Source organism: Trichomycterus rosablanca, chromosome 16 (genome assembly GCF_030014385.1).
Source record: "Trichomycterus rosablanca isolate fTriRos1 chromosome 16, fTriRos1.hap1, whole genome shotgun sequence".
Lineage (NCBI taxonomy): Eukaryota > Metazoa > Chordata > Actinopteri > Siluriformes > Trichomycteridae > Trichomycterus > Trichomycterus rosablanca.
In genome coordinates, this window is record NC_086003.1 from 16,515,110 (window position 1) to 16,531,879 (window position 16,770).

The window sequence follows — 16,770 nt, forward strand, 5'->3', positions numbered from 1 at the left end:
AGAGAGAGACAGAGATTTTTTCCCTTTCTTATATAGACTTACAGATGGTCAAAATTAAAAGCAAGCGATTAAAACGATCTTCTGACTTGAAGAATTTGTAAATGTAAATGGCCTCTTGTTTTATTTCCTGTCTGTGACTAATTCTGAAGTGTTTTAGCAAGCTGCAGCTGCATCTTTCAAAATGATCCAGTTTTTTTATTCAACTGTCTTTCTAGTCCTCTTGATAGCTGTATATCCAAAAAGACATAAAGAGATTAAAGCAGGTGCTATTTCTGACAAAAAAAACTGTCAAATATGCTAATTACTATCCGTTTTAAATTCATGGACATATCTGCAGCAACATTTCTTCTTCATATAACAGGGGAAAAGGCATCAAGCTATGCTAATTAGTGTTTCTCTGAAAAATATTTCCTCTTCGTGCTGCTAGAAATTCGTAATGGAGGTTCTGTTTTGTGGAAGGAAACATACATCAAAAAGTTGCCATACTTCAGCTTTATGCTCTAACTTGCTGCTTTACTTTTCAAAAATAAAGCTCTTGAGTCTATGAGACTCAAGTTTACCAATCCTGTCTCTGACGTACACCCGTGGCAGAGCTGTCGATAGGGCACGTTAAGTCATTATGACACCAGCATTAGAAAAGATGCTCTATTTATAGAGGCTTCTCTGTATGCACTCGGAATACATTTGTTATGCAGACCACACTTAGCTCATCACATTGATTTCAAGGACCTTTCTGGTTAATTTGATGCATGACAGAAACACTTTAGTGTTGATGCATCGGATGATAAGGTGATCAATCATGTAAATGTTAGTAAACCTGTCACGCCTACAGGTGAGTGTGAAAAATAATTAGGTATATTTGGGTTTATTCAGACTTTTGTATCTAAATAGGACATTGGATTGTGTTTGTATTATTTGTGCTTCTTGTGGTAGCAAATAAAGATGATTTGATCTCATTTAAAAATGAAATTTAAATGTACAAATTAAACAAATAAAATATAAAAAGTGTGCTTTCTGTAGAGAAATATTTGCATAAGCCCAATTACAAAAATCAAATAAATAAATAAAAAGTCAAGAAAGCATCATGCTTCATTAGCCATCTAGTTATTAGGTCAATTAAAGTTAAATATTGATTTGTTTTACCTTTTCAGTAGCTCTTTTTTACAGTTCATTGTATTTTGGATTTGATTTTGAATGAGTTTTGCAATTACAGCTGCAAGTTTTCTTGATATAATCTTTGCACACCTAGATTTGGGCAGTTTATCCTATTATTCATGGCAGATTCGTTTAAGCTTTGTTAGATTGAATGACAAGCATATGTGAACTGACATATTCTAGTCTCTCCAGAGATTTGTAATGAAGTTAAAGTCTGGGCTTTGTCTGGGCTCCTCTAATACATTCAGATACATCCCTTTAAGCCTGTTGTTTTAGCCATTGAAATATGAACTGTTTGCATGATCATGGGAAAAGGTTTTTTCAAGGATTTTTCTATATTTGGCTGCATTTATCTGTCTGTCAATGAATGGCATGAGCAGTGCGTGTTTTTCACCAGACAGGGTGCATATGGACTCCTTATGTTGCCAGAGTCCTTCGTATGCTGTTTAGCTAACTCCAAGTGAGCTGTATAAAATATGCCTTTTATTCAACAGTGGCCTGATTAATGGAATATTGTTGAAAGGGATTGTTGACTGTTAGGTTCTTTGTTACCTTCCTAAACATGGACCTTCTTGCTTGGATGGTCAAATTTAGGAAAGTTCAAGGCTGTGCCAAGCTTATTCCATTTCAGAATTATTGAGGCTACTGTGGCCCTGAGAACACTCAAAGCCTTAGATATTATTTTGTATCATACCTTGTTTTTTGTTTACTTGAGTATCGACCGGTTCCTTTCACTTGCACGAGGCGGGTTCATATGGCGCTCAGAATTACGTACAGAAAGTCACACACTGATCCCCATTATCCCCCATCTCATTGTGCAGCCACCACTGATCAGCCAGCAGAACTGCTGCTGTAATTGCAGCAGTTATGAGGAACCCCGCTCCAGCAATTTCACCTTACAAGCTGACGAGCCAATCATTGTCTGTATAGGCGCCACTCAAAGCCTTAGATATTATTTTGTATCATACCTTGATTTTTGTTCTGACAATGCAATGTAAATATGGGCTCTTATAAACCCAGGTGTGTGCCTTTATTAACTATGTCCAATCAATTTATATAGCAACAGATGGACTCCAGTTGAATAAATGAAGCAAAATGCACTTGACCTCAATTTGGAGTGTCTTTGAAAAGAGTAGTTTTGTCATATAAGAGATTTCCATTACAATTTTTAATTATCAAAAAATTAAAAACATGTTTTCTCATTGTAATTATAGGTAATTAGGTATAGTTGGATGGGCAATATGACAATTATATATATTCAAAATCAGCACAAAACAAAAAAGTTTTCAATACTTTCTGAATCCACTGTATATACATTTGAACTGAATGCAATCAAATATATATGTCTATCATATTTATATATACACAATTTTGTTCATATCTATAAATACAAAGTTAACATATGTGTAAATTTAAAATCTGTACATACACTGAAGAATATTTACTATATTTATTAACAAAGCAAAAAGGGTTGAATACAATTCCATTCACTGTATATAACATCTGTATCTGTATTTAAATCAAACCATGGAGGACGAGAAAGTAAGGAAAGCTATAAAATGGTCAGCATTTGAATGGTACAAGATCATGCCAAACATCTAAAAATAGGGATTGCATAAGCAGCCCACATGCCAACTATAAAAGATAAAAAACAGCTCCTGTCCAAAAAAATGCATGTGCAGATTTAAAACATATACAGCTCTAACTGTTTCTGTATATTTAATATTTAATATTGAAAGACTTTGCCTATTGGCTTGGATGAAAAAATGTTTATTATTATGATTAATTATAGTGAATAATGTATGTAAATCAGAAGGTCAACTTCATTTGTTCATTTGTAGTCAGCTATATTAATCACAAAGTATTAGAAATACACTGCTGATATACTGCTAGGTTACCTCCAGCACTCTTCCACTGATGTATCTGTGGCACGTCTCACACCGGATGCCAAACTGTCTGTGGTAATCTGTCTCACAGTATGGGATCCCATCTCTAAAAGCAGAGTAAAAAGCATGATTTTGTGCACCACTTGTACTGTAAATGACCTTTGAATCTGCAAATGTATTGTTTCCAGTATTGTGTTGTGTGACCTTTTTTTCTCACAAATACATTTTTCCACAAAGAACAAAGTGATGTGAAGTGGATTTCAAAGAGGCTAGCAGATGCATACTTGCTAATGTACTCCCCAGTCAGGACTGAACCACAGGTCTGGCATTTAAAGCAGCTGATGTGCCACTGCTTCTCCAGAGCCAGCAGTGACTGGCCGTGAGTTATCTCCTCCTTACAGCCTGCACATTCTGACAGAAAAAAGATGTATGAGAACGCAGGAGAGATTTTATCGTACAGTCAGTCAAAAGGAGACTAGTAATTATTCAACTGAATATCACACTGACCTTTGATTAAAGTAAATTCTTCTTTTTGCATTACACTACAGTAGTTTACATTTTCTTTTTTTCTCTTTTTTATTTTCTATTTATGCATTTTACCCAGTTTTCTCCCAATCTAGTTGTACCCAATTTGTATTATTACCTCTTCTACTTTAGACCTTCACTCCTGATCTAGGAGAGCTGCAACTGTCACCCCCCCCCCCCCCCCCCAACATTTGCAGTATCGACTGCTTTTCACGTGCAGATTCATATTGCGCTCAGAATTACATACAGAAGGTCACGCACTGATCCCCATTATCCCCCGTGTCATTGTGCAGCCCGCAGAGCTGCTGCTGTAATTGCAGCAGTTGTGAGGAATCCTCTCCAGCAATTCCACCCTCCGTTGAGCAAATTATTGTCCGTATAGGTCCCCGGTATCAGTGCTGAGGTTCAAACTCACAAGTTCGAAATGTCAGCTCTGCTGTGCTAGCATGTTTTTACCACTGCGCCAACAAAGCAGTGTTTTTTCTTGTGTGTTCTGATGACATCTGTTGTATGACACATTCACTATGATGCTGTTTGCCCCATCCACTGCTTGTGCTGACACTTGGCCAGACAGTAGGAGTCACTGTACAGCAACAATGATGTGTTTTCTAACTAGCCTTTCCTTCCTCAGACAGGGTAGAGCACTAGCTAAGCCATCTAAATGCCATAAATAAGGTTAATAAACCTTACAGAGAAAATATTTCTAGTGCTCTAGGGTCTAATGATTGTCTTTCTCACAGCTCTAGACTTAAAGTTTAACAATGCACTTGGTGACCCTTTAAAAAATGAAAAAGAGAAATCAGATAAATCCTAGCTGTCAGTAGGGTGGATCGCTTTCTAACAGTGTGATTTATTCTACAGTGTTTGTCTATAAAAAGTGCATAGTGCATGGCTGTATGTTGATTGTATGCACTTGTTAGCAATATTCATCCATTTATTCATTCATTCATTCATTTATTCACTGTCTCACTTACGGCAATTTTAGTAGCTCCAATTAGCCTGAATGCATGTCTTTGAATTGTAGGAGAAAACCGGACACCCGTATGAAAACCCACATGGACACATGGAGAAAATGCAAGCTCCACACGATAAAGACCCCTGCCGCCTGGCTGAGAAATCAAACCCAGGCTGTTTTTCCTGTGAGGGGACAGTGCTATCCACTGCCCATTGTGCTGCCCTGTTAGCAATACGAGTAGCTAAAACAGCTGAGGCAATACTAAGAAAGTGTGTCTACATACACTCCATGGCCAAAGTACCTGGACACATCCATTGCTGACAGGTGTATAAAATTACTTCTATAAAATAAAATGATTTGCTTTCAACTTAGTGGCCCTGCACAGTGACCTGCACAGATTTGGAATTGGATCATCAATTGCAAGCCGTGCCTTCATATTAATGTCCATGGTTTTGGTATTAGATGTTCAACACACTGGTCAGACGTTTACATACTTTTAGCCATACAGAATAGCACAGTGTATTTACACCATGTGCGGCCTGATAAAAGCAGACTATTTAAAGTGATGGACTGTTTATGGGCCATGGACTGATGACTAGAGACTGCAGGCAGTGTATGTGTGTGCCTAACAGAGACAGCCAGAAGAATTAGGTTTAAAGATGATTTATTGGGGTGCTGGAGTCTTTTCTCAGCAAAGTTTAAAAGCTGAACCCCTCATTTATTCTTATAGGGAAGTGTGTACAACGTTTTACTTCCTTTCCTCCTACTACAAATACATAACAAGTTATCCGTACTGAAATTTAGTGTCCGTTCTAGTGTAGGCATGCAGCAGTAGAGAAGAAATTTGATTGGCTATTTGGATACGACTAGGGAGGAAAAAAGTGTTCAACATTTTGTACACTTTGTACAATTTTTTCCCTTTCTTAGCAGAATTGCTATCATTCAGTCACATTAAAGGACTTTCAAACATGAAGAGTAAACAGCAAACAAAAGATGAATCTGATATTTTAAAGAACATCTTATGATGTCACTGAATGATTGGCTTTCTCTGTTTTCAAGCTCCCCCATAAATGTTCTGTGGTGACTGAAGAGTAATGTAGAGGAAAGTTTATGACAGTGGGCACTTCTGGATTTTTTATCTTCACAGTTTGTGCACAGCAAAATCTAAAGCATTATAATGGTTACTGTAATCATTCTTACGACTCGGCCCGTGGATCTTAACAGGTTCGTTGCTGCCGACGAGTTTGTGGGAGCACTGCTGACATACACACTTCTTCCCGCAGAAGGTCACCCTGTCTCCTATGGGGAATGGCTTCCTGTGACACAGCGAGATGAAGCATGTCAGGTCATGTACACACAACAGCAAACACAAACCCCTGGATGATAATGAAACAGCTCAATACATCAGCTCAATACAAAGGTGTGTCTTTAGGAAAATTGCCCCCCCTTGATCTGCCCAAAATGTCACAGTGCAGGATTTTAAAAAGCCTTCTGGTTTTGGTGGAGCTCCATAATTTAATTACTTCACCACAGTTATTTTAGGCAATCTGTAATTATGAATATAAGAAGCATTACTGCATGACTGTGTGACACTACACGTAACTATATAGAAGGAAAATATGCAACTGCTGCGATATTTTAATTATGCAATGGATCTTCACTTTACAACAGCAGGCACCAAAACATTCTACAGTGTTATAAAACTGGGTGGCACAGCCTTCTTATTCCTAACTGACTTCTCTGTGACCATATGCATAGGGCTGGTTTGACTGCACCCATTACAAAGTACTGTACATAAAACAGTGATTTCTTGCAAAGGGTGGGAAGAAAACCCAAACTGTCACCCAATGCTAAAAATAAAAGTAGTCCAGACTGCAAGATGTAACAAAATAATTACCAAAAACAGGTCTGTCAAGAAATAGAGGCTGTTGTAAGATGTGCACCACCATCCATAAGCAAGCTTATGTCACCATGAGTTAATTGTCATAGAAAAACAAGCCTTATAGAAAAAAAAAGCATAATGGCTTAAATTATTAAATGGTCTACAATGGTCTAACAGTATCTGCACTTGTCTGGTTTATACACCCTTTTATTTTTAACTCCTGTTTGTACCATCTATCTGGGCACGTGTGTATCGTGAGCTCAGCAACTCATGGTGAGCTACCAAATTACATTACAAGTAAAGTTAGCATTCCTGAGATTGGGTTCCAGCCCTGCAGCTGAGACCTGTCCTAGTTTGCTTAGATGCCATGCTGACACATAGCACCATTTTTGCACCATTTTTGAGTCTTTTAAAAGTGACAGCAGTTTACCTTATTACCTGGGCACAAATAGTACACAAATTACCCAATGCTTGAAGAAGTTTGAAAGTCGAAAAAGGCATAGTGATACGATTGTGATGTTTATGGATTTTTGTTGACTTGATAAAATTGGATGTAAATGTATTGGCTCATCATTTCATATATATATGTGGGGAAAATAAGTATTTGATCCCCTGCTGATTTTGTAAGTTTACCCCCTTACAAAGACTTGAACAGTCTATAATTTTTATGGAAGGTTTATTTTAACAGAGAGAGACAGAATATCAACAAAAAATCCAGAAAAAAAACATTAAATAAAAATTATAAATTAATTTGTATTTAATTAAGGGAAATAAGTATTTGATCCCCTACCAACCAGCAAGCATTCTGACCCCCACAGGCCGGTTATGTGCCCATGAGGCACACAAATTAGTCCTGTCCCTATATAAAAGACACCTGTAACAGAATCAGTTTCTTCCATTCAAATCTCTCGACCACCATGGGCAAGACCAAAGAGCTATCAAAGGACGTCAGGGACAAGATTGACAAGGCTGGAATGGGCTACAAGACCATCAGCAAGAAGCTTGGTGAGAAAGAGACCACTGTTGGTGCAATAATTCGAAAATGGAAGAAATACAAGATCACAGTCAATCGCCCTCGCTCTGGAGCTTCATGCAAGATCTCACCTGGTGGGGTAAGAATGATTCTGAGAAAGGTGAGGTCAGTCCAGAATTACACGGGAGGAGCTTGTCAATGATCTCAAGGGAGCTGGGAGCACAGTCACCAAGAAAACCATTAGTAACACACTTCGCAGTGCCTGCGAAGTCCCTTTGCTCAAGAAGGCTCATGTACAGGCCCATCTGAAGTTTGCCAATGAACACCTGAATGATTCAGAGAAAGCTTGGGAGAATGTGATATGGTCAGATGAGACCAAAATTGAGCTCCTTGGCATCAACTCCACTTGCCATGTTTGGAGGCAGAGAAATGCCCGGTGGGGATGGTGTTCTTGGGGTCATATCCAGCATTTCTCTGCTCCCAGCTCCCTTGAGATCATTGACAAGCTCCTCCCGTGTAATTCTGGGCTGACCTCACCTTTCTCAGAATCATTCTTACCCAACGAGGTGAGATCTTGCATGGAGCTCCAGAGTGAGGGCGATTGACTGTGATCTTGTATTTCTTCCATTTTCGAATTATCGTGCCAACAGTGGTCTCTTTCTCACCAAGCTTCTTGCTGATGGTCTTGTAGCCCATTCCAGCCTTGTGCAGGTCTACAATCTTGTCCCTGACGTCCTTTGATAGCTCTTTGGTCTTGCACATGGTGGTCGAGAGATTTCAACGGAAGAAACTGATTCTGTTACAGGTGTCTTTTATACAGGGACAGGACTAATTTGTGTGCCTCATGGGCACATAACCGGCCTGTGGGGGTCAGAATTCTTGCTGGTTGGTAGGGGATCAAATACTTATTTCCCTTAATTAAATACAAATTAATTTATAACTTTTATTTAATGTTTTTTTTCTGCATTTTTTGTTGATATTCTGTCTCTCTCTGTTAAAATAAACCTTCCATAAAAATTATAGACTGTTCAAGTCTTTGTAAGGGGGTAAACTTACAAAATCAGCAGGGGATCAAATACTTATTTTCCCCACTGTATATACTGTATATATATATATATATATATATATATATATATATATATATATATATATATATATATACAGTGTATCACAAAAGTGAGTACACCCCTCACATTTCTGCAAATATTTCATTATATCTTTTCATGGGACAACACTATAGAAATAAAACTTGGATATAAGTTAGAGTAGTCAGTGTACAGCTTGTATAGCAGTGTAGATTTACTGTCTTCTGAAAATAACTCAACACACAGCCATTAATGTCTAAATGGCTGGCAACATAAGTGAGTACACCCCACAGTGAACATGTCCAAATTGTGCCCAAAGTGTCAATATTTTGTGTGAGCACCATTATTATCCAGCACTGCCTTAACCCTCCTGGGCATGGAATTCACCAGAGCTGCACAGGTTGCTACTGGAATCCTCTTCCACTCCTCCATGATGACATCACGGAGCTGGTGGATGTTAGACACCTTGAACTCCTCCACCTTCCACTTGAGGATGTACCACAGGTGCTCAATTGGGTTTAGTCCATCACCTTTACCTTCAGCTTCCTCAGCAAGGCAGTTGTCATCTTGGAGGTTGTGTTTGGGGTCGTTATCCTGTTGGAAAACTGCCATGAGGCCCAGTTTTCGAAGGGAGGGGATCATGCTCTGTTTCAGAATGTCACAGTACATGTTGGAATTCATGTTTCCCTCAATGAACTGCAGCTCCCCAGTGCCAGCAACACTCATGCAGCCCAAGACCATGATGCTACCACCACCATGCTTGACTGTAGGCAAGATACAGTTGTCTTGGTACTTCTCACCAGGGCGCCGCCACACATGCTGGACACCATCTGAGCCAAACAAGTTTATCTTGGTTTCGTCAGACCACAGGGCATTCCAGTAATCCATGTTCTTGGACTGCTTGTCTTCAGCAAACTGTTTGCGGGCTTTCTTGTGCGTCAGCTTCCTTCTGGGATGACGACCATGCAGACCGAGTTGATGCAGTGTGCGGCGTATGGTCTGAGCACTGACAGGCTGACCTCCCACATCTTCAACCTCTGCAGCAATGCTGGCAGCACTCATGTGTCTATTTTTTAAAGCCAAACTCTGGATATGACGCCGAACACGTGGACTCAACTTCTTTGGTCGACCCCGGCGAAGCCTGTTCCGAGTGGAACCTGTCCTGGAAAACCGCTGTATGACCTTGGCCACCATGCTGTAGCTCAGTTTCAGGGTGTTAGCAATCTTCTTATAGCCCAGGCCATCTTTGTGGAGAGCAACAATTCTATTTCTCACATCCTCAGAGAGTTCTTTGCCATGAGGTGCCATGTTGAATATCCAGTGGCCAGTATGAGAGAATTGTACCCAAAACACCAAATTTAACAGCCCTGCTCCCCATTTACACCTGGGACCTTGACACATGACACCAGGGAGGGACAACGACACATTTGGGCACAATTTGGACATGTTCACTGTGGGGTGTACTCACTTATGTTGCCAGCTATTTAGACATTAATGGCTGTGTGTTGAGTTATTTTCAGAAGACAGTAAATCTACACTGCTATACAAGCTGTACACTGACTACTCTAAGTTATATCCAAGTTTCATGTCTATAGTGTTGTCCCATGAAAAGATATAATGAAATATTTGCAGAAATGTGAGGGGTGTACTCACTTTTGTGATACACTGTATATATATATATATATATTGTGGTTACTGTCTATCAGAAAATCCTGAAGGATTATGTCTCAGATTATGTCTGAGACATAAGAGCAGTTCCACCTCTGAATGACTAACAAAATTACATTTTTGGAGATGCCTAGTCAAGGTCTCGACTTTTTGTGGGTTCCCTTATTTAGAACCTATGGCAGGATTTTTAACTGGCAGTTCATGTTCAAAAGCTCTCAAATATGGCTAAATTGAAGTAATTTTGAAAAGAAGAGTGGGCTTAAATTGGCCACAGGGATCTGAAATACTGAAATATTAGAAGTGTTGTAGTTGGCACAGCCAGTTATTAAGATTAAAGGGGGCAGTTATTTTTACATAGTTGTTGCATACATTTTTCTATATTAAATGAAATAATGTATTATAAAATATTTTGGTGTACTGTATAATTATTCTGTACCTGCAGATGGTGCAAACAAAGCACTTTGGGTGGTAAGCACGGTTTAACGCTGATACCACCTCCCCTGCGATGAATTCACCACAGCTGTCACATTTGGTGCCATAAAGGCGCTGGTAGTCCTCGGTGCAGATGTACTCACCAGCCTGCTGGAAGAAACCGGAATGTGCCAGGTCACAACCGCACACTGCAAACAAAAAATAGGTGGTTTTGAGAAACACTATAAAATTATTTACCATGTGAAGCTAAAATCTGTATTAACACAGTTAGTTGATGCCAAATCCTAATCCAGTGCAGTTTTAATCGTTAAACCGGGGGTCTTCAGTATTTTTAGGCAAGTGACACTATTATAATGGCTCAAATGGTTTGCAACCCCATAACAATACCACCATTAGCACATTTTGTAGTGCAGTATAGTTAATAGATTCATATTTGACTAAATGTTAGCTGGAAAGGCCGTAGCCACTGATCGATGGTGGGTAACAAATCTACCAGTAAGGGGGGAGGGGGGATTTAGTGGTTCCTGTCATTCTAAAACATTTCTGTCATATCAGCAACTGATGAACACATGAACGAATCCTAATATTATGCAAAGCTAGTGGAATATGTTTGTTCATTATAATTACATTTGTATTTGTGTGTGTGTGGGGGGGGGGGCATTCTGTGCATATCTAAATATTTGGGGAATAGGGATCTTTACATTTTACGTTTTCGGCATTTAGCAGACGCCTTTATCCAAAGCGACTTACAGTACAGTTACAGTATACAGTTTGAGCAACTGAGGATTAAAGACCCACCAGCAGCAACCTGGCAGTGGTGAGGCTTGAACCAGCAACCCTCTGATTACTAGTCCAGTACCTTAACCACTAGGCTATGGCTTGCCTTTATCCCTAGCTGCATTTCATGTGTCCTCACCCATTCTAATGTTTGCACCCATTTCAGCTGCATTTTCTCCCATTTTCCTCCTGATTTAGTGCACTCAGTTTGTATTCCGCTGCTGAGGAATACCCGATTGCATCCAAGGAGAGCACGTTGATGTACACGCCTCTTCTGACACGTTTACAGCCCTCCTCTTCTCGCCCCTGCATTCTACACAGGTGTCTCTTCCGCCAATCAGGGTCCTTACACAGCGTATGAAGACCCACCCACCCACAGTCCGGCCCCCACCCTGCAAATACGGTGGCCAATTTGTATCTGCTGCAGGCACTGCCAATTATACCTGCCAGATGGCACCCAGCCGACCAGTGGCAACACCGAGTTTCAAACAGAGGAGTTCAGAATCTCGGTGCTGGTGTGCTAGCGGAATATCCTGCTGCCCCACCTGGGCACCCTACATTGATGAGTTTTAACTGTGTTTTGTTTTCATTCATGTGTTTGTTTCCACAGACCGATGCAAGGTGTCAGCGGTAGTCATAACCTATACTAAGCGTTTCTTTAAAGTGATTGCTTTGATCACAACCCTGATTTTGTATGTTTGACTCTTAGTTTTTGTATCTTGTCTACCAACCTTGTTTGTGATTTGATCTTGAGTTTTGGATTGTGTTCTGGATTTTTTGCCTTTAACCTATTTGCGTAAAACCCTAAATATAAAAAAGGATGGTGCTTAATTCACTGTACATTTTGTTCATGATTATATCCTTGGGTGCCAATAATTGCAACACATAATTTTGTTAAATGTTGTGTTTTAAAGTGTTATATTTTCTTAGTTAGAAATTTTCAACAATTGACACTGTGATCTGTAGCGAAAAAAGGGAGAAAGACAAAGAAGGCCTGGAGAAATTGAGGTATGCACTGAAGAGAAGGGGAATGAAAGTTAGCAGGTGTAAAATGAAGTACATGTGCATAAATAAGAGGAAGGGTGGTGGATAGGTTAAGTTGCAAGGTGTTGTGGTGATCAATGTGGATGAGTTTAATTACTTGGGGTTAAGTGTACAAAGTTATGGAGAATAAGGTGTGGAGTGGATTGCGCAGAGTTGCCGGAGTACTTTATAATAGAATGATGAGGATGCTATGTCGTATGGCTTGGAGGTAGTGGAACTGACGAAAACACAAGAACGAGAGCTGGAGGTGGCAGAGATGAAGATGATCAGGCTGCAATTCTCACTGGGAGTGACAAAGATGGACAAGATTAAGAATGAGGTTATTAGAAGGACAGCGCAGGTAAGATGTTTTGGAGACAAAGTTAGGGAGGGGGGTTTGAGATGGTTTAGGCATGTGCAGATAAGGGATGAGAGTTATATTAGGAGAAGGGTGCTGAGAATGGAGATGCCAGGCAGGAGGAGGAGAGGAAAGCCAAACAGAAGGTTTATGGATGAGGTGACGGGAAAAATGCAGTTGGTTGGTGTGACAGAAGAAGATTCATTTGCTTTGGTGACCTTAATGCAAACAGCCAAAAGAAAAAGCTTAAACTTTCAAACAATTAAGGAAGAATCAAATTAGGGGGTGTTTGGAACACAATATCGGCATAAAAATGTTTATTTGCAGCTATAGCCATAAAATTAGGAAAAAGTCATGAAGTATTAAGCTGATTGAAAAACACCAAGCATATTTAGTGAGCTGTTAAAGAGGCTCCGGGGTCTCAGGGACCCCAAACAGAACATGAGGGTTAATAAAAATACCAGCAGTGCTGGAGCTGACTGAATACAACACAGCAATTCCGGCATTATGACTTACTTTTACTACCACTCTTACATAACGCACCCTTGGGTTTGACAGTTCATAAACTTTTATTAAAATTTTTACTTCAATTATAAACTGAGCATCCGATTGTACAAACAGTAATTAGCAGTTTTTACAGTCCCAGAGGTCCAGTGCAGCAGTGTACATCAGCATTAGCTCCACATTGATCTCCTTCTTATTTATTCTTCTTCACACTGACATGTTGCAGCATGCCAACTACCCCAAGGCCCTTCATCACATGCTGGAGCGTCTATGTGTGTGTGGAGAGGTCAAGCTGGAGGACTGAACCGCTCCCATTGCCAGCCTTCCCACGAACCCTGCTGCTATGATATTTCCGAAGTAAAGTAGTCTTTGCTGTTTAACTGACACAATTCATTTACTTCATTTACACATTGTTACAACAATGATATTAAAAAGGCATTAAAATATTTACCCACCAACCATTTTTTACGTATAAATCATCAGTCTGGCATTTATAGCATGTAGTAGACGACCTTTTTAAATACCAGCTGGAATTTAGTAATTTGTTACAAGACATTGGCTTTTTATTGGCTGGCTTTTTTATCCTTTTATTTATCTTGTACTTAATATAAATGTACATTGGAAAGAAATATTTGGCAGCTGGCTAATGCCAAGTTCACACTACACGACTTTCCAAGTTGTCAGGTCGCTGTACAGTTTACACTACACGACTGGATCTCTTGTAATCGGGAGTCTTTCAAGTCGGTGTGGCTTTCACACTACACGACTGATCGGCGATAGGGGGTTTCACACTACACCATCTATCACCAACTGGAATCGCAGGTGAAAGCTTCTCTGGTCTCCCAAACTACATTTTGTCACGAAAACAAATGCGAGAAGTGACGAGGGGTTTAATGATACCACGTCCAAAAATGCACGTCTACAAGTAGCGAGCGATTAAAGTTTGTGAGCTGATGTGCAGCGTAAAACCAAGAAGAAAAAATAAATGAATCTGAGTTGATTGGCTAGGCGAACAGCATAAATTGTTCTACAGTGAGTTGGAGGTTAATAAATATTTTTGCAATGCATTGTTGGTGTTATGTTTTGTAGAGAACGATAAGGTCAGAAATACTGTAAAATGTGTGTGTATGCCAGTGTATTCTGATATAAACTATATAATGCCCCTGTCCCACCTTTTTACAACTCCTCCCCTGCGTTTCCCCTCACACCGTATCTTGCTTTCTCATTGGCTGTTCAAAATAGCACTAATTGCCAGTTGGTGCAACTCATATCCAGATATTTGACATACCGATTTAGAGCTGAGTTTCGATCGCTGAGCGAACGCCGAGTTGCTCCCGAGCCGGCAAATCTAGCGCCGACCAGTCGGCAAGCGAAAATCAGGGCAAAAATCGGGTGTAGTGTGAACTAGGCATAAGTAACTTGTAATTTGTTAAAATGTAAAAATAAGTAATTTGTTTAAATGTGAGGTTACAACACACTCTCATCGTGGCCCTTAATATCCACTACAAACACAAGAACATCACAATGTATTGTCTTGTCTTCATAACGAAACCATATTGGTGTGATATCATTTAAAGTGTAAGCCAGTGTTCAATACTCTTCTGAGCTCTGTGGTACTGGTCTAGTAATCCGAGGTTGATAATTCAAACTCCATCATCGCCGGCGCTCAGGTGGGGCAGCGCTAAAACACACTAGCACACCAGAGCTGACATTTCGAACTCGTTGGTTCGAAACTCAGCTCTGCCATCCGGTTGGGCTGGGCGCCTACATGAACAATGATTGGCTGCTGTTCATAGAAGGTGGAAGCTGGAAAAGGAAATCATTGAGGCAATTACGACCTCTGCTGGCTGATTGATGGTGCCAGAGTCTACAGATAATGCGTTGATCAGTGTGTGGCTCTCTGTACACAAAGCTAATCTGCATATGAAATCGCCTCATGCAGGTGAAAAGATGCAGTCGGCTACTGCACACGTGTCGGAGGGGGCGTGTGTCAATTTTGCTCTCCTCAATCAGGGCGGGAATCAGCATCAGTAGAGAGGAAGCGTAATGCAATTGGGTATTTGGACACGCTAAAAGTCAGGAGAAAAAGGGGAGAAAATGCATAAACAAAAATATTTTAAAAAAAACTCCATCATTGCCAAGTTGCCACTGCTGGGCAAGTTTCTTAACCCTCATTTGCACAAATTGTATTCTGTCACATTGGTTATCGCTTAGGATAAAAGAGAACGCTGCAAAGGTAAATGCACGCCACAACAGACAGAGACAAGGCAAAATAGAATTCATGGGGGGTAGCAGGGTGGAATCTGTTCACTTCTAATCTGACATTTGCAAGCATAACACCTGGTTTTCCCCAAACCTTTTCTCTTAATGTTTTACAAACAGCTTATGATCAACTTCTATGGAGAGTGTAAGGTCATCTGTCCGTGAGCTGAAGCTGAGGTAAAATTGAGTTTTAGAGCAGGACAATTACTTTATGAATAAAAAGAATAATTTCATTTGGAGTAAAACTTTGAATTGGAATGGGCAAGAAGTGAAATGGAATGATAGATACACATTTTGGGCATATGCTGCCATCTATAAGACATTTACATTTAAATTTTTAGCATTTAGCAGACGCTTTTATCCAAAGCGACTTACACAATGAGCTGAACACAATGAGCAACTCAGGGTTAAGGGCCTTGCTCAGGGACCCAACAGTGGCAACTTGGTGGTGGCGGGGCTTGAACCGGCAACCTTTACTAGTCCAGTACCTTAACCACTGAGCTATCACTGCCCAGACGTCTTTTTCAGGGATGTCTCTGCTTATTTCAGCAAGACAGTGTCAGGACAAGTTATTACAACAGCATGGCTTCGTAGTAAGACAGTGCAGGCGCTAAACTGGCCTGCCTGCAATCCAGACTTCCCTTGAAAATGTGTTGAGAATTATAGTATATGATTTGTTATAACATTATATAACTTATGTGCATTACTGTTACTAGGGTTGTAAAAATGTAAGTTTAACACATTAATCATGTATGTTTTCTAGCCTCAAACCCAAAAATAACCCCAAATTCAGAACAGTGGGAACCAAAAATGGTCAATTATTTTTACAGCACTATAAAAATGAGTCTATTTTAGGGTAGTCAATTAGTATATTTAAATGTATGTAGAATATTTATTAGGTTTATGTACTGTGTATTTTTAATAATTTAACATTTCTCTTCAGACCCACAGGAGCTCATTGAGAACCACTTATATTTCCCGTTCAAATGTTAGTCAATCCGTATTTTAATTCTGTATAATATTAGATATATTTAATCTATTATATCAGATAAAAAAATATATGTTGTCCTTTTTGTATGACGTGCATGTTTTTTCAATATCTTTTCTCTGAAATACTTTTGTGTGGCGCACCATAGCTCTATGCCAGCTCTCAGTACACTAATCACTTCTTCACAAAAACACACACACACACACACTCGGAGACACGAACGGCAGCCTGCACCAATCCAGTCACCACAGAGAAGAGGCTTTTAACTCCCTCCACAGACATCTGCACACCCTACAG

The 16,770-nt window shown here is 39.8% G+C and overlaps 1 protein-coding gene across 1 annotated transcript in view; it reads right to left on the minus strand.

The window, feature by feature from the left end:
* LOC134330452 (actin-binding LIM protein 3-like) overlaps nt 1-16,770 on the minus strand; it is a 92,453-nt gene that overhangs the window by 36,700 nt on the left and 38,983 nt on the right. Inside the window, exons 3-6 of the mRNA XM_063011591.1 lie at nt 10,566-10,749; nt 5,722-5,837; nt 3,326-3,452; nt 3,054-3,147 (exon numbers count right to left, since the gene is read on the minus strand). Of these exons, the coding sequence (XP_062867661.1) occupies nt 3,054-3,147; nt 3,326-3,452; nt 5,722-5,837; nt 10,566-10,749 (521 nt within the window). The remainder of the gene's footprint in view (nt 1-3,053; nt 3,148-3,325; nt 3,453-5,721; nt 5,838-10,565; nt 10,750-16,770) is intronic.